Source organism: Myxocyprinus asiaticus, chromosome 1, assembly GCF_019703515.2.
Source record: "Myxocyprinus asiaticus isolate MX2 ecotype Aquarium Trade chromosome 1, UBuf_Myxa_2, whole genome shotgun sequence".
NCBI classification, from domain to species: Eukaryota; Metazoa; Chordata; class Actinopteri; order Cypriniformes; family Catostomidae; genus Myxocyprinus; species Myxocyprinus asiaticus.
Window position 1 is genome coordinate 16,228,904 of NC_059344.1, and position 24,593 is coordinate 16,253,496.

The 24,593-nt window shown below is 39.0% G+C and overlaps 1 protein-coding gene across 1 annotated transcript in view; it reads right to left on the bottom strand.

Annotated features, from left to right (window-relative positions):
- Nucleotides 1-24,593, bottom strand: part of LOC127450332 (regulator of G-protein signaling 12-like) — a 79,964-nt gene that overhangs the window by 55,003 nt on the left and 368 nt on the right. The window contains exons 2-3 of the mRNA XM_051714390.1: nucleotides 20,428-22,351; nucleotides 17,360-17,461 (exon numbers count right to left, since the gene is read on the bottom strand). Coding sequence (XP_051570350.1) covers nucleotides 17,360-17,461; nucleotides 20,428-22,248 — 1,923 coding nt within the window. The 5' untranslated portion in view covers nucleotides 22,249-22,351. The remainder of the gene's footprint in view (nucleotides 1-17,359; nucleotides 17,462-20,427; nucleotides 22,352-24,593) is intronic.

Sequence of the window (24,593 nt, forward strand, 5' to 3'; positions counted from 1 at the left end):
TTATTTCTGCCGAAGCGCCCAGGGGCGTTCTCTGCAGTGCACCAGTGCAGAGGAGGGAGAAGCTGCTGAAATGCGCCATCAGATCCAGCAGAGGTGAATGAACAGGCAGCTCAATGAACATCGACCGTTTGGCTCTGAAGAGAAAATCTGAATGAATGGTTGCATACCAGCTCCTTTTATACCCATATGTCCGGGGGAGTGGTATGCAAATACCACTCGCCAATTTTATCAAAGACCAGAGGGGTTTCGGGCTCCCAAGAGTGACCCCTAGTGTCACTACATCGACACAATGTCAAGTGAGTGACAGATAGGGAACTAAAATGTCATTTAAAAAAAAAAAGTTTTTGAAATTGATGACTTGGACCAAATAATAAAGAAAAGCTGCCAATAAGTGCCCAACATAGATGGGAACTCCTTCAATACTGTTTAAAAATCATCCCAGGGTGATACCTCAAGAAGTTGGTTGAGAAAATGTCAAGAGTACATGTCTGCAAATTCTAGGTAAAGGGTGACTACTTTGAAGATGCTAAAATATAACACAGTTTTGATTTATTTTGGATTTTGTTTAGTCACAACATAATTCCCATAGTTCAATTGATGTTATTCCATAGTTTTGATGACTTTACTATTATTCTAAAATGTGAAAAAAAAAAAAAAAAATCATAAGAAAGAATGAGTTGCTTATGAGTTGTATATGTTGCTTACAAATTCGTCGGCAGAAGGTCGAAAGTTCTGCTGCTTACTGACATTCAAACCACTGCCCCCTGTGGCCGAAGCTGGAAGTGTTATTGACCAACTTCCATGTGAAAAGTCCACAAGGTGGCACCAAAAGCAAGTTGTATTTTTTGTTGTAAATCTAATTGTCAATAGGAATGCATATTTTATTAACCAAACCACCTAACCCAAACCCCAACCGTTACCCTAACCGTCAGTAGAGTAAAAACTTGATTTTAGAACGAAAATGCAACCTCAAAATTGCACTTACCATTGTTTACATGAACCTGACTACTTCCTGGTTTCCATGGGACCTGGACCCATGCATGTCTCAGAGACTGCTCATGCAACATGCTATTAATCGTGCGACAAGGAAAGCTAAACACATTTGAACTGATGCAAAAATGTTTAATGAAGGATGGCTATTGTCAGTAATTCCGCAGTTTAGGGTTGATTTTTTTAGGGTACATGAAAATTCTGAAGCAGCATACCGATTTCCAGTGTGACCATGTTGATTTACCAGAAGGAGCTAACTGCCCATGAAACCAGCCAAACCTTGACCCAGTGATCTCTATGGTCAATTTATCCTACAGTGTATAAACTCCCTGTTTGGGATTGATTTGGAAATGTGTCTATGGACAAATTTAGATACATTTGTATTTGTCTTAGCACTGGGCAATCTGGGTGGGCCTTTCCCAGACTGCAGTTACAAGGGAAATATGATTATATTATACAGTGTTTTTCTTCTTTGTTTTGGTTTCAAACCGATTCTAAACTGTATTTGGGGATGTTGTAGTGGGGAAAAATAAGAGTAAGCCAGGCTTACATAGGCTGAGGTTGTGTGTATGATTCTGAGTCAAAAAAGATTGTGAGCTCATGAATAGGCGTATGTTGGTTGGGTGTGTATGTATGAGAGAGATAAAATGTGCTGTAGAGTTACAGTATTAGTTTCCGCTTATTCTCCACGAATGGCTCCAGATTAAGGAAGTGTCCACTCTGTTGGGCGAACAGGCTTGAATTGACTTCATGTACTGTACATAATGATGAATGCTCTCATACATCAGCTGATCAAAGCGGAGTATGTAATACGGTACATGGAAGTTGTGTGCTTGGGTGCATAAAATAAAGGTTCTCTTTAAGTTTATGTGGCAGCCCAGAGCTGAAGTACAGCAAATATGATTCCACAGTCATTTTTCAAGTAGTCAAAACAAATCTCTTCCTCTTATCTCTGGCAGACAACAAACTACCAGAAAATAACATCAGAGACCTCGGAGGAAACTTCCTTTGAGCTCGACGGAGGAAGGGCAAAGACTGATAAGAGGAATAGAGACAGAGAGGTAAAGAAACAAAGAGGGAGAGAGAGAGAGAGAGAGAGAAAGAGAGAGAGAGAGAGAGAATGAGAGCGAGAGAGAGAGAACATCTGACATTTAATGGAAGAAAGTTATATTTTACCACAGGAAAAAAATAATAAAGTTTCTTAAAGGGGGCATGACATGCCATTTTTTATTTATTTTTTATTTTAATATGTTTCTTGAGGTTCACTTATTATATTAGTAAATTCATACATTTGTAAAACAAGTTAATTTTCCACCCTCATTCTGACCCTCTGTTAGAAACACTTTCTTTTCAGGAACAGTTTTAGTGTTGCTTCACCTTTAAGACTTGACAGTAAACGCCCACTGTTCTGATTGGCTCTCTGCTCTTGACTGACCTGCCCTCTCCTTTTCATCTCACTGCTCACCGTTACTGGGTGGGGCTACGGAAGTGATAAAATAAAGTAGGCGTTGATGTGTTGTTGTGAAGGTGGTCAGATGCAAATGTATACCACAGTATGACATCACAAAGTGGAGAAAGTAGAGAACGAGTCGTTTTGGCAGTTTGGTTTCAACAAATGCTCTTTTTGCTGTAAGGGGAGGTTTTGAGTTCTGAAACTTTCAGTATGTTTTTATAGTACAGTAAACTGAAAAGATCAAGGAAAATGTTATTCCTAATGTCATGACCCTTTAAAGAAAATGAAGCCAATTTTAAGATTTTATGCATTGTGACATTTTCGTAACACTTGAGCACATTTCCCCTCCAAACTCTCATTACTATATTATGAAAAATTCTCATTACAATAATGCAATGAAATACAATAAAATATAAAGTAATTATACATAATGGTAGAATTTGTTTTACTGCCTTTAATTGCTATTGAATCTTATATATATATATATATATCGTGTCCAGATTCACCCCAGCAACATTAAAGAGAACACAGGGTTTACTCCAACAAAATGTGTCTACATCAACTGTACGTACTGTACTGTTCATGATGCAGGCTGCCAATATTAATTGATTTCTGAGCCCAGAAATATGGAAATACAAGCAACACCAAATGGTTTGCCATTCACCTCATCAGACACGGTAACCTCTAAATGAAAGCACATGATTACAGTCAGGGACAAAAACAAAACCAGATGTGTATTCTCTTCCCAACCATAAAATGTATCACAGCAATATTTGAACCTTTGTCTTTGGATACATCACCTGTGGAGGACTGTCCTTACAAACTGCAGCAGAAAAAGCTAATTGCACTGACCTAAATCTTATGCTAAACAATGACTGGATCATTTCCAGGTGAAAAGATGACACTACATTCACAACCAGAGTATGGTGTCAGGATGTTAAGCCTCTGGCCAGAACATCTTACAATACAATACACTATAATACAGTGTAGTATCTTATCTAAGATCTATAGTTACAATATGCTCATGCTTCTATTAACCATGGATGTTTAATAGTTACTAAGGTGCTCTAAGTGTTTGTGTCTGTGCATTGCTGTGCAGTTGCTAGGGTGTTCAGGGTGGTAGAATTCAGGCCCAAGTCAAACCACTCCCAAGTCTCAATTATATTCTTGTCCCTAGATAAGGCTCTGGTACCTTTTGTTAAATTGTTAAAAAAATAATAATAGCACATTGCTATTCAAGCTGCACAATTTGAGGTATCATTCATAACAGCTCAGGGCAATTTACACACTGAAGTTAGTAAGAAATTTGAGTTATGCAGTTATTCAAGTAAGCGCCACTAATAATAGTTGCAACATCTGAAAATACTTAAAAATGTATTCGTTTTTGTGGTAGACATGCTTTTTTTTTTTTCAGCCACATTTTTTAGACGCAGTGTCAAGTAAAAAAAAAAAATCAACTTTTAAAAATATGACTTGAGACAACTGCATTCTGTACTATTTGTTGCGCTGCATCTAGCCTTTATTAGCGCAATAACGCATTCGGTCTGAATAGCCCCTCAGGCTACTGAGATTATTTTAGATTTTATAAGAATTAAACTTTTAAACTGAACTATTGTAAAGCAATGTAAATCAAAGTTTAACAGGGGCAGACATTTCAAACTACTAAGTATGAACAAATTTGTAATGTAAAGAATGTTCAAACACAAATGCCCACAAGGACAATATCTGCAAGCATTTAAACAGTGCCACATTAGCATTTGCAGCACAGCATAAACATTTTCCCACTCCTTTGTGTGGGGGTAAGGGAGGAGAGCAGCACTTATTTGTCCTGGTGGAAAAGCATCCAACATCATCTAAGCTTAACCCATGATCCCTTCCAAATACACTTTCAAACCTTCTCCCTTTCCTCCCTCTTTTTGTACCGAACCAGTGGGCTTTCAAACTGAAACCTTACACTCATAATTATATGTGAGCAGATCTCTTTTAACTGACAAAAAAGTTCCCTGTGACCAAGTGCCAACCAACTAGTTCAAAGCCATGGCAGAGTGTTTGTATAAGATAACCTGTTATATGTCTGAGGAAAGATCAGGGATGGAGCAAAGAGCTCACCATGGAACAGAAGGAGCATCTTCACTTTTACAAATTAGATTTTTTCAATGATTCTTTGCAGCACAGAGAACCACTTTACTGTATAGTGCTATATGATTCTTTGGTTATTTTTGGTGCTATAATATGCTATACTATAGGTTCTTCAGATTATCTTATTGGTTTCTGGGTTATTTAAATCATCAGTATCTATGAAGTAAAGTACTAGAGCATAACTAAGCTCTTTTGGAACTCCAAATGAATGTTCCAGGTTAATATCTCTAACTATTTCTAAGATTGTTCTGGATTATGGATTCGTTAACTTTTAACTTGTTTTCTCAGTTACCTGCTAAAGCCACTATCCCAAACATAATACATGCACTTTATTTTGAAGAAAGCATCTGCCAAGCACATAAATGTAAAGGGGCCATGCACCATGTCAGAAGTGGCAGCTCTAAAATTGCTGATACACAAAGTGCCAATTTGAATGATAATTTAATAGTTTAATAATGAGAGATAATAAGCTGCCATAAATGACTACTAATGGCTTCCCATTTGTCTTGAGGTAGGTTAGCTCAAATAGGCAAAAACTTAGCTGAACTAAAGAGAGAAAATTAGCTCTCTGACTGCATCCAAAACTATTCTCACAAATAAAAACCAACAAAACACAAATAAATCTACATGCAGCCCACATCAAACAAAATCAGACCTCTTGAATTTACATTAGCTGGGTTCTTTTATCTGAAAGAGTCTGGAAGCAATTAGCTTCAACCTTCACTGCTGAGAAACAATGGTCAGACGCTACTCAAAATCATTGAGGACTATTGATTGTGTTATTGTGAGATGCCCCAGCTCTTGGGTGAGGGACAGGGGTGTGGCATGGCAGGTGGAAACGGTGAATGTAGACTGAAGTGAGGCCATGGTTGGGAGCTGGACTTGGAGTTAATGCAGCTCTGATGAGGGACAAGACTAACTGTTTCCATGCATGCAGAGTGACACACATTCGTTCACTCGTATAGTTATCTAAAATGATATCTAAAGCTAAAGCAATAGCATTGATAATTCATCTAGCTATAATATTCAGAGAGGCTTATTGGTTTAAATGACTATCTAAATCATTACTAATCCTTAGCAAATTCAGGTCACTGGGAGCATTTTCTCTAATGTTGGACAGGGGGATAGTAATATAGCTTGTTTTGGGTTGCCAGACCTGGGAGAATGGACAGGCCATGCATCTAGAGGAAAAAAAAAACACTGCCCTTTAGCAGAACAGGTGGCCTCTGCTCAATGTATCGGAAATGCAACTGTCAAACAAACATGGATTAAGGGCAAATATTTGCAAGGAAAACTGTCGGAGAAGACCAAGCACATGTTTATGTCTGAAGACAGGACACATTTTTTATTTTTCGTCTAAGAATATTTGTAGACATCTGAGACATAATGGTGACCTCACTGTTAATTGTCACAGTCTAAACACAGGTATGTAATTAAATAAAAACCAAAGAAAGAACAACAAATCAGGCAAAGATATCTGTAAATGGGCATTATGCTATATGACAACTGACAGCAAGGTGTGTGAAAGTGAATACACTTAGAAATCAGTGTTTAGACAGCTTCAGGCTAAATTTAACAAAGTAGTTTCAGTAGGAAACTTTGGGTGGATCTGAGAATTCCTCACTGTTGTCATTTGCTTCAGTTACAGTTTTCTTGCATTTTAGTAAGTTTTACCTAAACATTTCGGGGAGTCATTCCACACTGACCAAAACATTCCAGTGCGAGACCACACATGTTCTCCACAATGCACAATTAAAACATTCTGGAGAACAAATTTCTAAGACCTCGAATGTTGATCAAATTTATCTACACCTATGTGAACAAGTATCCACATGCACAGAGTTTAATCCAAAACAGATGTAACGACTTCAGGAGGAAACTTACTTTAGTAGATTGAAAAGTTAAAGTTGGCTCCATTTGTGTTAGAATTATTAGTCCTCAGTGCTCCTTTAGACACCCAGCATAAATAAACATGTCCATTCAGCTGCACGGTCTGAGTTCACAGGGTGAAGCTGAAATGAGTGTGTCTGTCTTTGCACAAGAGTTCCAGCACTGTCCCTGTCTATGGTCTCTGTCTGTCTTTCCCTCCAGCACTCCCTCCCTTTTCCCTCCTCCTGTCTCCTTTCACTCTCTGTTACAGATACATTTCTCCTCCCACTAAATCCTCTAGCAATAAACCATCACTCTCTCAGACCAACCCCAAAAAATCTGTGATGTCATGTTGATTTGGAAGGCAACTCCACACTGTGCAAGTTTACGAATTGAGGTATGTTCACTTTTTAAAAGTTTAATTTCTTCACGATTTTTGTTTGAAATAAAAACATTTAAAGAGGGCGGTTGCCACAACTTTAACATGTGCATGAATTACTTTCCAGCTACAGTTTTGTTGAATTGTGCATCTGAAAAATGCACATTAATGTATAATACATGTCCTTTGGAAAACTTGCTGGCTTTAACCCTCTGGGGTCTGAGGGTGTTTTGGGGCCCTGGAGACGTTTTGACATGCCTTGACATTTGTGCTTTTTTCAGTTGCTTAAAAACATATTAATGGCTAAAGTCTGATAACACTGTATTCAGGTCAAACTGGGCTACAATAATATGTGAACAACATGTATGTACATGTTTGTATTTTTGAGAAAATAATGTTTATGCGTGGTTTTTGAAAAAACAAAAATTTTAAGTCACTGAAATAAGGGGCCTGGGTAGCTCAGTGGTAAAGACACTGGCTACCACCCCTGGAGTTCGCTAGTTCGAATCCCAGGGCATGCTGAGTGACTCCAGCCAGGTCTCCTAAGCAACCAAATTGGCCCAATTGCTAGGGAGGGTAGAGTCACATGGGGTTACCTCCTCGTGATTGCTATAATGTGGTTTGTTCTTGGCGGGGCGCGTGGTGAGTTAAGCGTGGTTGCCGCGATGGATGGCGTGAAGCTTCCACATGCACTATGTCTCCGTGGCAATGCACTCAACAAGCCACGTGATAAGATGTGCGGGTTGATGGTCTCAGACGCGGAGGCAACTGGGATTCGTCCTCTGCCACCTGGACTGAGGCGAATCACTATGTGACCACAAGGACTTAAAAGCACATTGGGAATTGGGCATTCCAAATTGGGAGAAAATAATAAAATAAAATAAATCACTGAAATAAGGCCATATAACACATACTAAACAATTGTTCACAAGACCTTTGAGAACTGGATCTTGTAGCCTAGAATTTTTGCTACAAAATGACGTGAAAACCATCCTGATCACTCATTCATACAAAACAATATAGTCATTTAACTTTTGTAAGACACTTTTAGTGTTAAAAAGGCCATATGCGAGGAGGCGTGGATGATCATGAATATTGATGTGATTCACACCTGAGACAAAGACCCCTCCCCTGAGAGAGAATGAATGTGAGGAGACTTAATGATTGAATGTATTGTTTGTAGCTTATTCACAAAATCAAGTTTAAGTTAAAAGAAGTAATCTGACTATACATTTTCTTTACATAAAGACTTTACTTAAAACTTTAGACCTACACTACCGTTTAAAAGTTTTAGATCTGTAAGATTTTTTTATGTTTTTAAAAGAAGTTATTTGATCCAAAATACAGCAAAAACAGTGATATTGTGAAATATTTTTACAATTTAAAATAACTTTTCTATTTGAATATATTGTAAAATGCAATTGATTCCTGTGACCAAAGCTGAATTTTCAGCATCATTACTGCAGTCTTCAGTGTCACATGATCCTTCAGAAATCATTTTAATATGCTGATTTTCTAATATGGGCATATTTACAGCACATTTTACACATTTACACCCAAACAGATATTTGCAAGCACAAGCTTCATTCATGATAATGAGGTAGCATAAACACTAGTTAAAATATAATCTAAATATTCATATTATTTTTATATCATATTACATATAATATTTATATCATACAGCATACAATTTAAATACCTGCTTTAGCTGAAACAACATTTAAATGTAATTAAAACTTGCCTATTAGGACATATTTCAAATTTCAATACCCTGAATCCTGGCTGGCAAGACTGGAAATAGTCCAACTAGTAAAATATGTCCATGTTTATATAAAATAGCATGTCAACTAATGTAAGTAAAGACTTACTCATCCGAAATTGTATCCTTGGCTCTTCAAATGGTCTTCGTCAGATTCCCGCTCTTCTTCTGAGGAAAATGTGAACTCTTCGTCACTATCCAGGAGCTTCCTCACCTGTGTAGCGTGCCATTTTCCAAACGCGCAGAAAAGTGAATGAACTTGATGTTTTTTAAGGCACTGTTGGGGCCGTTTACCATTTGCATTGATCGCCTCAGCACATTACCGTATGAATAGCATGCTCTGCTGGTGGGTGTGATCACATTAGGGATAATTAGCTGAACCAGGAGAAACTGTACATCGCTTTGTTTCATACAGATTACATTGTAAGAGAATATTTGTTTTAAATTTGAATTGTTTTATTTAAAAGTAGACATTTTAAGCTTTCTTTAGACATATGGTTCATGTTTGTCTGATAAGTATTCGCAGAGTTTCAGTTCATTTTTGTGACGTGTTTCAGAAAGATGCTCGCGGAAACAGAGACGGCTGAAAGGGCACCCTGTTTATTTTCTTTATTTGACAAAAGCACAAGGTTTTGTTGTTACTGTTTGTGTGCAAAAATAAAAGTAGACACTTTATAGTCTCTAATGATGTCTTACACTTATCTGTATGCCCAAAAATGATGGAGTATTTTAAGTTGTTTCTGCTGTTATGAAGAAAAAATCCAGCAGGACGTGCCAGCATGTCCGTCGACACCTGAGGGTTAAACAAAACAATGTGTGTCATCGTACTTTCTCCTATCCCAACTTAATATGTAGATATACCTATAAGTAAAACTGTGACGAGGAGGAGGGTGTGGCCGGGCCGAGAGGAAGCACGCCCGGTACTAAGTTGCCCAATCAGCGGGAGAGAGATAAAGGAGGAGCCAGGGACGCCAGAGAGAGAGAGAGAGAGAGAGAGAGAGAGAGAGAGAGAGAGAGAGAGAGAGATACATACAAGTGGTTGCTGTGTGTGTGCGTGTCGACGTCTGTTGTTGTTTTTCAGTTCAGCGTTTGTGTTGATTAAAGTCTTGTTAATTGTTAATCCGGTTCCTGCTTCTTCCTTTCCCGAACCTTGTTACACTGGTGCCGAAACCCGGGAAGGGAGGAAGAGCACGCTGTCCGAGAGGACGAGCCCGCTGAGCCCGCTGCCTTCCGCCAGGTGACGGAGGAGCTGCTGTCGTCCGCCAGGAGGCGAAGAGCCGTTACCGTCCGCCAGGGGACGGAGTCGCCGCTGCCGTCTGCCAGGAGGCGGAGGAACCGCTGCCATCCACCAGGAAGTGGAGGAGACGTTGCCATCCACCAGGGGACAGAGGACCCACTGCCATCCACCAGGAAGTGGAGGAGACGTTGCCATCCGCCAGGGGACGGAGGACACACTGCCATCCACCAGGAGGCGGAGAAACCGCTGCCATCTGCCAGGGGACAGAGGAGCCGCTGCCAGCCGCCAGGAGGCGGAGGAGCCCGCTGTCGTCCGCCAGGGGTGGAGGAGCGGCTGAGGACCGGGTGGGCGGTGTGCCCGTGGGAGCAGAAGAAGAGTGTTTTCTTTTCTCTCTCTCTCTCTCCCCTCTCTTTGTCTCTCCCACTCTCTTTCTCTCTCCCCTCTCCCTCTATCCCCTCTCCCTCCCCTCGTCCAGCCGGCGACAGAATGGTCGAAGGGGCAACTCCTCCCCTCCAGGAAGGGAGAGGGGGTGGGGGTAAGTCAGACCAGAGGTTTCCCCTGCCTTAATCGGGCGGTGGGGGTATGTGATGAAGAGGAGGGCGTGGCCGGGCTGAGAGGATGCACACCCGGTGCTGAGTTACCCAATCAGAGGGAGAGAGATAAAAGAGGAGCCGTCTGTTGGTTATGTTTCAGTTCAGCATTTGTGTTGATTAAAGTCTTGTTAACTGTTAATCATATATATATATATATATATATATATATATATATATATATATATATATATATATATATATATATATTAAAAGCTTAATCACTCCCCAATATTGATACATCAGGAAAAAGTGAATGCCACCAAAACCCCGTATTTCATAGAGTTGCCATGAACATACTGTATTTTACATGAAGTTCAATAAAAGCACACTGGCACACAAAATACGTCTTTTTGTGCATCATATTTTTTAGAAGGAAAGAATTAATAAGTATTTTTTTTGCATATGATCTTCTCATATTCCAATTGCTCACTTTTTTATTATACAATAGTGTATTAATTTCTAATAGTATTAAATGACATTAAGATCATAATTTAAATTAATTTTAAAGCTTATTTTATTATTTTCAATAAAAATGTTAAACTTTTAAAATGAATTAGCCTAAATGTTCTTGTTGTGGACCTATATAAAGTGTAAAGTCATGTACACATAGTTATACAGTATCAGCCATTTGTTTTATTTTTATCACATTCACATGTTTTTTTCAGCAGTCCTTTCGAGCTCTAGCAGCAGCAGCAGCAGCAATGTTTCTTCTTGTTGAATAAATGTCTTTAAATTCATCATTTAATAGTGATCATTTGTGCTGTGTAAATGTTATAATTATTCATGATTTCATAGTGATCGTTCTATTGTGCAAATGTGTTTTCATTGATCATATTTTTGTAACATCCTCTTGTGCTGTGTAAGTGTTAAAGTTCTTCATCATTTTCAAAACGATCTTCAGTGAAGAAGTAAATTACGCTGACTCTCTCGGAAGAAGTAAATTGCACTGTCTCTTTCCATGTTACATGTGATTGGCTGTTCTCTTCATACATGTAAATGCGCTCATGAACTAATCATAAATTCAGGATCAAACTCTGAGTTGATAGAGAAAGTTGATAACCAGCATCTTAGCCCTAATGAAGCCTGGTTGTATTTGGTGGGTTTTGTCAAACTAAAACCACTCCTGGAATCATGAATTTGTTCAACTTTGTTTGTGATACATGGCACTTGAGTGAATGGGTTATTTGAACATTTCAAACCATTTGTCTAGAGTCCAACAACAAAGTTAAAGTAACTGTAAACCAACCCTATGCAAACCTATGCAAAGTTTAGTTCCAGCTCTAAATGAACACACCTGAACCAGCTCATCAATGGCTTCAGGTTTACTTGAAAACTACAGGAAGGTGTGTGTGGTGGTGGGGGGTGTGTTTGAGCGTTCGTCCAGAGAGAGAGAAAGCGGTAAGGGTGCACACACCTGAGCGCTATAATGTCTATAGCGATAAAAAAGGGACCACACCAGAGACGAGAGAGACACACAAAGCTGTCTGTCTGTGTCGTTAGTGTAATGCTGAAAAGCAATATGTGTTGGAGCTGCTGAAAAGCAGCTGTGTTGTAATATTTGATGTCCACTGAAAAGTGTCACATTTAAGTGTCTTATGTGTTTGTCAAGCCAGTCCCAGCTTCCTCCTTGCCCATCTTATGAACTTTATTACACTCTTCCCGGGTTTCGGCACCAGTGTACTAAAGTTCACAAGGTGGGCATTAAACACGACAACACAGCTGCTTTTCAGCAGCTCCAACACATATTGCTTTTCAGCATTACAATAACGACACAGACAAACAGCTTCGTGTGTCTCTCTCTCTCGTCTCTGGCATGGTCCCTTTTTATCACTCTCCCCAGTGCTTACTGCAATCAGAAACAGGTGTTACATTATAGCACTCAGGTGTGTGCACTCTTACCGCTTTCTCTCTCTCTGGATGAACGCTCGACCACGCCCCCGCCGCCACAGTGTGATAGGCCAGGATTGAAGCTAAACGCTGCAGGAAAGTAGATTTCCATAAGAAGGATTGTGTACCTCTGGTCTTGGTCGAGTGAACACCAGCACCTCACATGCTGTAGACCTAGACCCTGGACAAGATGATCATTTTCCACTTTAGAAACCAGTTTATTTTAACACCGAACCCACTGCAGTCACACAAATGGATGGAGGATGCTAGAAATAGCAGCAGTTTTAACCATTTAGTGCACAACAGGTGAATCCTTGTGCAATAAATATACAACGTATTATAAACAATATACTCCCGCCACCTCTGAAAAATACCCACATTTGGCTTGGGTATTAATTTTTCACCCTGTTCAACAGCATATAGGCTGCTGCTGCTGCTTAATAACTGGGGTCAGCACAGGTGGGCAGTTATTTCTTGTCCTTGATTACTGACTACCTTACCAGCAGCCCATATCTCAATGCAGAACAGTGTTGGATGTGACGGTCCTTACTCAATTCCACCGTCTACACATTTGACTTCATGTGCAGAAGTCCTTGAATGACTCTTTGAAGTGGAACAAGAAGGATGACTGGGACATGCTCAGTAACTTTGTTGAATGGTGTCAACTTAACCACTTAAACTAAATGCTAACAAGGCAATTAAGGTAGACTCTCTGTGATTTGGGTCGCCAAGGACCCATGTCACCATCCAGGGACACAGTTGCTAGTGAATGGCTTGGGACTATGCACTTTCTGGGGATGCATGCGACAGCTGAGCTACCATCATTAAAGGAATGTTCTGGGTTTAATACAAGTTAAGCTCAATCGACAGTATTTGTGGCATAATGATGATTACCACAAAAATTCATTTCGTTCCTCCTTTTCTTTAAAAAAAGCAAAAATCGAGGTTCCAGTAAGGCACTTACAATGAAAGTGAATGGGGGCCAATCTGTAACCATTAAAATACTCACTGTTTCAAAAGTATAACCACAAGACATAAAGGATATGTGTGTAAACTTGATTTTAGTGTGATAAAATCACTTACTAACCTTTTCTGTGTAAAGTTATAGCCAATTTTACAACTTCTTTACCATGACAATGTAATGTCACCAAAATTGTCACCGATTTAAACAACTTTACAGCTCAAATAATACATGAGTTTTAACAAAAGAATTAATGCAAGTGCTTTTATAAAATTATAAGCTTCACTTTTCTGTTTAAACCCTCCAAAAATGGCCACATTCACTTTCATTGTCCCCATTTACTTCCATAGTAAGAGCCTCGATTTTTGCTTTTTTTTTTTTTTAAAGAAAAGGAGGAACTAGCCGAAATAAATTTTTGTGGTAATCAGCATTATGCCACAAATGCTGTCGACTGAGCTTAACTTGTATAGAACCCGGAACATTCCTTTAAGGTGAATGAGAATGCTGACAGCTCTCTCCAGGTATTGTAAACTAGTGTGTAGTTGGGTTCCACATGCAGGTCTGCAAATATGCACTCCTAATGAAAAACTTTACTGAGCACTTTATCAATCAGTAGTAGCAGCAGCAATCTTCTATGCGGTAAACAAGAAGGCTGGCTCAGTGCTAGAGCTAAACCTCAAACCCCTAGATGTGTTGCCTTAAAGAGGGATACTTTCCAAATTCTCAGCTGTCATGAAAACACACCTACTCTACGAAATTGTTCCTGCTCAGCAGAGCAACTTTAGCAACAGACTGTTTCCACCACAGTGTACTAAGTAATACTTCCTCCTGGCAGAGGGCATGAAAGATCTGAAACATCTGAGTAGAGTCTCAAATTTTCTGTATGAAATCACAGCATTTGCATCCTATTAATGAACAGTAGTGTGGAGACAAAATCATGTTGCATATATTTGTGAAGAAATAAAAAGTATGGCAAAAGATAAAGTAAAAAACAATGGCTGTTTTAAATAAATACCAAGAACTGTGATCCTTTTTTATCTCTGCAACAGATTTTTAGCAGCAATTCTTTTGCAACACATCTATTTCTTTGCGATACCTAAATTATTTATTTGCAATGCTCCTTTTAATCTCGCTTTTCAGACAAATATGGGTCTATTTTCATTTTGCGAATAAAGGTGCTATATGTAATATTTTTACTGTACTAAATAATAAAATGACCATAATATATCATTACAGAATTAGGAAACATGCTAAGCTGAAATACTGGCTTCTCTGATAACAATGCTACAACCAGTATATTCTACTTTGAAGTATCCATTCCAGGCCGGAATTTCTGTTTATGTTTTGGCCTGTGTGATCCCGCCCACTGCCCACTCACCAATAGTATTTCAACACTGCCGGGTTGCCAGATTTGAACAAGTTTGCAGGCAAACAACACTGCGTGCTGCAGCCATGGAAGCCAGCAAACGAACTGGATCAGAGATAACATATTCCACCCGACCTAAAACGCCTCAGCATCCATCTAAAAACCACCATGACCAGAGGCGAAGTAAAACAAGTATAAATACTGGAGTCCTGTTGCGTGTCCTCATTCTGGCAGCCAGCATGAGCTTCGAGTCTGGGGCAGGGCAGACAACTCTCCAATATTTTGAATTTGGACTGCAGTACCCATTTCAAACGCTTGTTGTCAGTCTTACATATAGCACCTTTAAGCTTCACTTTTCTGTGCATTGTGTGTTTTGAGGTGGGGGTGGAGTCAGGGGTGCGGGCGGAGTCAGAGGTGTGAGCCGTGCCTAAGGAGCTCGGGCGGGCCTACCTGGATGTTATGACTTCGGCTTGAGACACAGACCACCGAACAAGCTCCTTGGGCACACCTCACACACCTAACCCCAAAGTCAAAACAATGTCACACATAAAACGAACGGAAAAGTGAAGTGCAAAGGAAAAACATATTTTGAACTGAACTGAGACCCATACTTGACAAAAACAAAGATTAAAAGCATCGCAAAAAAATAAATAGGTATCCCAAAGAAAGAGAGGTGTTGCAAAAGAATTGCTGCTAAATATTTGTTACACAGATAAAAAAGGATCACATTTCTTGGGTTTCGTTTACAACAGCCATTATTTTTTGCAGTAAAATATAGCTTTATCTTTTGCCATACTTTTTGACATATTTTTTAAATACATGACATGAATTTGCCTCCATAATAGATAAGTGAGATTAGCTTGGTCCAGAGAAAAAAACACTGAATTACAGTCACACAGTACAGATGCACTTTAAAAGACATATAGATTATAATTTGTTTTAAAGTGTAGTTAAAATGTCATGTAAATGTTTAAGTCGGACTGAAATCGTACCAGTCCCATTATTGTGAAGTCAGACTTAAAGGGACAGTACACCCAAAAATGAAAATTCTCTCATCATTTACTCATCCTGATTCCGTCCCAGATGTGTATGAATTTCTTTCTTCAGCAGAACACAAATGAAGTTTTTTTAGAAAAATATCTCTACTTCTATTACTTCTATGTTTCCTTTATGTGATTTTTGGAGCTACAAAGGTCTGATCACCATTCACTTGCACTGTATGGACCTAAAGAACTGAGATATTCTTCTAAAAATCTTTGTTTGTGTTCTGCAGAAGAAAGAAAGTCATACACATCTGGGATGGCATGAGGGTGAGTAAATGATGAGACAATTTTCATTTTTGGGTGAACTATCCCTTTAACAAACCTAGATACAGTAGCTGATTGTAGCTTGGCTTAGTCTGGGATGGATACACGTTAATCTGACCAAAATTGGCCTCTGCGTCATGCGCATGCATGTTCCGAAAGACAGGTGATCCACAGCGTGTATTTAACATCCTTCCTTCAAAGATTCAACTACGATTTGCATCGCACTTGGACAGACAGATGATTACTTGCTCAACTACGCAAAAAACTGCTGTAGCTTATAACTGTGCGTGTTAACAAACTGACAATCAATATTATATCAATGGAATTTATAATATGTGAATACCAAAAAGTACTTAGAAATCTCTTTCAAGTTTGATATCAAGAAATCCATCAAATAGAGTTGGAGTTTGTTGCAACTCCTTGAGTTTAGCACAAACCTGCTGAGTATTACTGAAATGAGCTAAATGACCTCTCATTTAGATGCTATCTGGCAACAAAGTACATGCTTAGACCATGCATTTTCCAACCAAACAAGCCTCTCCATTTCATGTCCCCTCCCTATCCTGGTGAGCACCAGCGTGACTGATGTTCTCATAACCACACTTTCCAGTCTGCCTGACCACCAAAGGGGCATTAAGGCCGTGAAAAAGGCTGCCTTAAGTTCCAGGAAAAGCCAAAGGGAAATCCTACTCCTCTCAGATTCCACACTTGGAGAGGTGACAAACCTTTTCCAGCTTCAAGCCTCAAGAAACTTGCTGGTTTAAATCCAAAGGCCTCCATTAAAGTATGCACAAAATAATATTTAAAGGTATGAAATGTACTCCGTAGTATTCCACCCCTTTAAACTGCAAAATCAATTGAAAAAATGTAATAGTGGGTGTTTTCAGACTGTCCATCCACACAAAGAGTTCTTTATTTGGGAGACGATACTAATGGTACCATCACGGTAGAACCACGTGTTGATAAGAGTAAAGAGTTTCACAGTTATCGTTGTCTACTGAATACAGAAAAAGTGGTTGTGTTTGAGAATTATACTATGACAAAGGCCCCCCAGTGTACATGTAGAGAGAGAAAAGAAATGTGGAGTTTAAGGAGTAAGACAACCAGTAATTGAAAACAGGAATGGTGGATAACACAGATTGACAGAATATGAACATATAAACAATAGGAGATATTTATTTGTATATATATATATATATATATATATATATATATATATATATATATATATATATATATATATATATATATTATTATTATTATTATTATTATTATTATAAAGTTAGAAGGCAACTGTCCATTTCACTGTTTTTATTGATCACATGAAACATTAACATTGCAGCAAATTGTATGACTTATAGAAACTATGATTTATTAGTCAATAACTGTTAAGGCAAAGCAAAAACTGGTTCATCTTACCTCAAGGTCATTAAGTGAATGAGCCAGACTGAGTCGTTTAGGCGCAACCGAAGGCCTTCGAACAGAGGAGCGTCCTCTTGTGAGCGCCCAAAATATGGATCCCTGAGAGGATAAACATTAACCAAAGATCTGATTACAGTTGATTTACAATTCTATTAATGCTATTTTTATCAGCAGAAAAGGATTTGTAAGTACACATTCTGTGCTTCTTATATTCACAACAGTGTTCATCATTTAAAAAAGGATTGAACATGAATAATAATAATTTAAAAAAAAGGGTAAGTTGCATGGTGGTAATCCAAAAGTAAGATACACAGTTTTTTTTTTTTTTTATATATATATATATATAAAATAAAAAGTTAAATGGCCTCAAAGATATCACTCTGACATGACTCGTGGCCCAGTAATTTACTTCGCCTTTTCCTCTGAAAACCATTCTTACAACTAATGTAGTCACAAGCATGCTTTAGGCTTTATCAATGCTGAAAATGACAAAACAAAAAGAAGAAAAAAAAAAAAGGAATTTTCTGAAGGAATGACACTATCTCACATTTTTTTATACACTACCCTGTCCATATACTCTGAACCAAAAACAATTTGTGTTTACTTTTCATTCACATCCAAGATTTTTTTTTACATGCTAGTACATTTGCTGAATTTAAAGTTTGTTATATTCTATTAAGTAACATAATGTTCATTCATTTATTACTCTGTTGTACATCCAAAAATGTTATAATTACTGTCCAATAATCTACATTTACAAGTAAGGCTTCAAATTCAATCAGAGGAGCAAACATGTCAAAGAGAGATGGATAAGCCAGCAATAACTTTTATCAGTGAAACAAAAGAAACTATAATTCTCTGTTCTGTCACATGGCTGACAAATTTTTCCCACATTGTAAATAGACCTAAGGCTGATCCATCCGGAGTAATTACATTGAACTGTGCTAATCAACCCAATAGCTCCATCTGCTGTGCCTATTACTCGCAGCACCATCTGTCCCATGTTCTCATTGTATTAAGCCCTTCAGCTTAGCACTATTGCAATAAACCTGTGATACGACTGACTGCTGGGGAGACAGCAAAGACAAAGCAAAGATTGTGTAGTTTGTTTCACCTTACACAGGTGAGACGTTAACAGCAGAACACAAACATGAAAATCAAAAATAATAGTGGTTGGATATTAGCCAAGCTTTACAATATACACTATAAAATGGTTTGTTGCTTAGCCAAAACTCACAAAAGTGTTTTAAACCTGTGTTAAGCATGTGGTCGAAACAGAAATTTGTTTTGGAAATTAAGAACCTACTTTATTAAGTTAACTCCAACTAACTTTTCCTATAGTCATTTATTTTATGTGCAGAGTTCATAAGGGGTCCATTTGTAATTAGTCAGGGATTAGTAGCACAAAACGTGCCATCACTTTTTCAGTATTGAGCATGTTTACATGCACAGCAATACGCTAATAACTATAAAAAAAAAATTAAAAAAAACAGTTTATTCAAGAAAACGGACATCGTCAGACCAGTGTTTACATGAAATTTGAAATAATCCGATTATTCTCACTTTTGTTGTCAAAAAGCAAACAGGCATGAGCACAACACTTGCACACATTGGATAAACCACTAAGAAAGTAGGTAAAAGGTGTTTTACATGCAACGCCAAATCAAGACAATAGGCAAAAATCTATATTTTTGCTTGAACTGTTTCTGGCCTAACCCCAGACGAATGCTGCATTTACATGACCACACATATCGTCTGCTTTTTAAGCAAAATCAGTGGACCTGAAATTAAGGGTGTGTTCACACTTGTAGTTCGGTTCTCTTGGTCCTCTTGGTCTGGACCAAAAAAGAAAATGATACATTTAGTCCTGGTTTGCTTAGCGTTCACACTGGCATTTTTAACACCGAACCTAAAGATACAAAACCAAAGGCATCAGGAAAAAGTCGCAACCTGATTGGACAGATTTTATGATGTATATTTTTTGAGGGAACTTGCCGATCATCCAAAACAATGCTGGCTGCTGGGCGAAATGCGCTCATTAGATTTATATATGTATATATGGTGGTATTTTTACCAGATGAGAACAAACGAAGAGCTAATAAAATGTGTAAAGGAGTCACAACAGCACCAGGAATTCCTCTGTTGCACACATAAACAAAGATATGCTGCAAGGATGGCTGACGGCGGTTCTGACGCCTGTACCGAACTGTAATGGGCAACATAGCTCCTATGATGAGAAGAACCAGGTATGCTTGAGGTCAGTATTAGGCAAATTACTTACTGTTTTTGGTCTGTTTAGACATCTTTGGTCTATGTTGCGTTCATATATCAATCGAACCACACCAGAGTTCGTTTGGAAGCGGACCGAGACCCACTATTCAGGCGGTCTGAGTCCGCTTGTTTGGTGCACAGCAAGGTTCGGATGGCAGCGTTCACACTTGTTCAAATGAACCGCATTAACAGAGCAATCGCACCAGAGTTCGTTTTAATCGAACTAAACCTGCCAAGTGTGAACACACCCTAAGATCTGATTTAGGGTCAGTTTATAAACTTATTTTATTCTATCTGTCACAGTGCCAGAATTTAAGTTCTTTTGTAACACTATTGCACTGGCTAAGAGGGAATTTGTTCAATTTCCCAACCAAAGCGAACACTAATAACCATAATGGTGACTTCAACAACCAATTACACGTCCCTTCAAGTCCCCATGCTTTCCTGAAGATGCCAAACGATGCTTGCATACTTAAACACTGTTTTGAGTGTTGTTTTAAGCGTTCTCTCACAAGCTAAAAAATAATTTAATCATAGAATGTATGTTCATTATTTAGTTAACTTGGCAATGTTACTCAAGATGACTATTTAACTTTTTTCAGTTTGTTGACTATATGAAAACTTAATGAAAATCGTGTTATCTCAACTATTTAAATTGCATCGACTACTTTACATTCAAACTGTCTTTTGAAAATCAGTGAAGGCAACTACAAAGCAAGATTTCTGTTTAGTGTATTGTAATATGAGAACAGATAAAAAACAGAGGTCAAGTTATCTGAGGTTTCCTTTCTGACCTTGTTTTCTCCATCCTTTAGCTTGGATGCAGTGCTGAAGAACCTGCATGTCATTTTGTGCTGTGGGGTGAAGTTCATTCTCTGAGGGTGTTTGAGATCTTCTAGTGGTTTGTATCTGAGAGTTGGGATTTGTTCCATAGCAGGTGGAAGGGTGTCACTTTTACTTCTGAGCCCATCATCGTCCCTCTCCACCAAACACTCAATGCTGTTGGGGCGAGATTTCTGCCAGCGAGCTTTTAAGCCAATAGAAGGTCGACGTTGACTGCTTCTGTGTTTAGATGGCAAGTAAGATTGTGCAATCAGAGGAAGAGGAGTAAAAGCTGAACCATCTTCCCCTGCAGAGGCACATGCTAGAGTCACAGGTTGGCCAGTCCCTGTTAGTGGTTCTGACAGAAGACACCTGTGTTCTGGTTTGAGTAATGCACTGTTCCTATGCTGGGAATAATATGGTGGTGGGTTCAGAATGTTTGGGGATGTGAAGCTCAACTGGCCAATGAGGCTGTCTCGATCCTCTGGCGATGCATTTCCAATCCCACTGTCGCTACCGCTACCACTGTTCCGGGTAATTTTCTGTCCTTCAACAGGATTTTCACTGTCCAGCTTCAGTCTTAGTTTTTCAATATAGTCTCCCATGTCAGTATAGAGGATGGACACAAAGTGTGAAATCAAGTGGGGAGTTTGAGGAAATTCCAAACAGCTTTGAGTGTCTGGATCTGGAGTACACGGAATCCCAAAGTGCCCTATGATACTTTGATGCTCCTTGTGGTCATGAAGCTCTGGATCTATGAAAAAGACATGACATAATGTCTTCAGGGGGGCATTTGATTGTGCTCCTGCTTCAATACTTTTGGTCGAGGAAGCTGAGACAAGACCAAAGAACCTGCTGTCTTCTGTGCAAATTACGCAAAGCGCCAGGCTCTCCGCAGGGTAAGATGCCAGAACAGCATCTCGGTCATCACAAAGCTGAACACAGTTGCATTTGATCCTCATCATGACCAGTGAATGGGTCTTCTGCTCAATTCCAATTTGACTGATACACTCACGGATGGCTAGCAATGCCTCCTCCTCTGAGTGTGATATTATGAGCTCCAGTTCCATGGAGTTGATGTATCCCACAATCATTGCTACATTCAGGATGTTGGAGTCCCAAGCAAAGTCATTCTGACTCTGAAATTCAGAGAAAACAGAGTCCTTACTTATGACTCGAGATGTGTCATTGTGCGAGAGACTGTCAGGGCGGCTTTTGGATCGGCAATGCTGGACCCAATATGACATATCTGGTTCTGACAAAGGTCTTTGTTTTTTCGGCCTCTCTTGTTGTGTGCTCATGCTGCTCTGATCTGTGATCTCAAAGATGGTATCAAAACATCCAACAGACTGAAGCATCGGTTCTGCCATGTCCCTGCCATTGAGCTTACCTGAGAAAGGGTCCTTCTTTCCTGGATGGAGCCATGGCAATGTAGCCTTACTCTGACAAGCCAGCTCCTCATCACTGGAGGAGGAGTTTATGGGTGGTCTGTCACCTGATGTGACCAGCAAACAGAGTGAGCGTGATGATGTACCAATCAGCTTCACCATGACCTCATGTGTGGCCTCAGACACATCTGTACCGTTCACACGCAGAATGCGGTCCCCAGGCCGTAGTCCTACACTGTATGCCGGACTGCCTTTTATTATTCCACGCAGGGCACAAGGTGCTTGTCCGGCTATGGTGAATCCATAGCCAGCTCTGCCACGTTCCATCTCCACCCTGCGGACTGCTGGGCTAGGGGGCCGTTCCAGATGCCTCTTTGCAGACTCAGCTGGTTTCAAAACTCTCATTTTTGTGCAGGAACTCACTGGATGGGGGTACAGGTGTAGCAGTCCAGGTCAGACCCAAATCCATCTATAAACAATCATCTTACCACACTGCTGAGGAACAGACCTGAGTGAAGTAAGGTGACTTAGGTTAGAATATAAAATTGTATTTGTTGATATTTTTATATTAAGAATTCAAATACATTTAAATAGTCTTTCACATGTTGAAATGTGTAATACATGGACAAACAAGGACATAGAATAAAACAAAAGCAGACAATAAATACCTTGTATGTCTGTTATTTACTGTGTAAACGATGGGTGTAAGATGGGCTGTATAAAGTTAAACTTTACACAGTGCTGATGGAAAAACTCTTGCTCATTCTGTCATACCATAGCAACTACAAATATACAGTATATATATATTCAACATAAATGATAGCAGTTGGCATTAAATTTCAAACAGTGAAAGCAGTAAACGCCAGGGGCGTTTACTGTTTCTGAGGCCCCAAGCAACCGACCAGCCCGGGGCCCCAATTTCTAAATTTTTGCTTAAAAAATAACATTAAATTGATTTTAAATAATAATTTTTAAATTCATCCTATCAGCCATTGTAGCCAAGTACATTCAAAATGTTTAATGAAATAAAAATTAATACATTTTTCCAGTTTTTCCACAATACAGTGACAGAAAAGCAATATTTTTACAAAAAAGCAATATTTTTACAAAAAAGCCACATTTTTACAAAACACTTTATTTTTTTAATGAACAGGGTGTGCAAAACCTACTACTTCACTCACTAACATTTTGGAATTCAGTTGTCATTTATTATTATAAACCAACAATTATGTATTGTTGTCCAGTTAGTAATTATAATATGATACAGTATTATTTTTATAACTTTGAGGATTTATTGTATACAATAGCCTTATTTACTTTTTCACCTGGAGGCTGCAGTGTATTGTTCAACATGTTGCAAAAGGCTTTATTTTATGTAAGCATCGTAGGCAACATTCGTAACAGTATTGTAACAGTAAACACAAGGCACTGCGGCCCCTCAGAACACTGGAGCAGAAGGGGGTTAAAAACATTGCCGTTTATCAAGCGCTGAAACTTTGCTTGGTGCAGAACAATCTGGAATAATGCTACACATTGTAACAGTCACCTCTTTGCAACCTGAACTTGTTCAGAACGTTAAATCTTTGTGACACCTGCACTAAAAACTATCAAGATGCAGCACAACGAATGAAACAGAAAGCAGTTGTCTCGACATGTGTTTTTGAGACTTGATGTTCTTTTTAACTTGACACAAGAGTCTAAAAATGTGCCGGTGTCCTGAAAATATATGCTACCCATCAGGATGTGCTACCAATGCCATATTCACATTGTTTTTTGGTTGGGGTTTGGGGTAGCTTAGCACAGCCTCACACCATATCACACTATCTGATCGGTAGTCAGACTGTGATGGCCATCCTGATAGGTATTATCTGCCTGACAAGATGTGCTACCTAGGTTTTTATTACATTCCATGCTGTTGTAGTAAATACGGACAGGTTCTCCTGTGCCTCCCAACATGTGCTACCCATGATTTAACTTTACATATCACTGTTTTTACTGCTGGTAGCACATCCTGAGCAGGTAGTACAGATTGTCAGAACACCTGTCCTGCGTGAGACACTGAAGAAATGGCGAGATGTGATGCAGCAGGTATGGACGTTCGTCCAGTGTGTGTTTACAAAGGAAAACTATGGAAAAACAGAGCAGACGCACGCAAAAACACATTCGGTGTGAACGGCCCCTAACACATCCGTTTGCGCGTATAACATGAACCGTTCCGAGAGCGCTGACAACAGCGTATTCTCACGTGTACCCAAAACAACATGTCACTCCTCAAGCGTTGTTTGCTGAGCTTTCCTACCGGGGTTGGGCACGCAATTGCGTGGTGGTTAAAACCGCTACTGAGTTACGCTATACTTCATTATAAAATTCTAATTCTTTTGTAATCATTATACATGCAATTTTTCTTCATATTCATAGACAGACTACATGAAATATTGATGCTTTTAAAAATTCATAACTGATCATAAATGAACTAAACACAAGTGGACTGCACAAAAGCTAAAAGATGATTAAAAATGTTGAAAAGGAAATGGGGAACAGTCACAGCACCTGAAATATACACTGTTAAAAAAAAAAAAAAAAAAAAAAAATGGCAGCTGCGGTTGCCAGAATAATTATGTTTAAAAAAAAAAGACAGTAAAAATGTACATACTCGTTAATCAATTAACGTTTTTTTCTGTAGCATTTTTACAGTCTTTTACCGTTAAAATTACAGACATTTTTTACAGTGTACACTTTCCCTTGAAAAA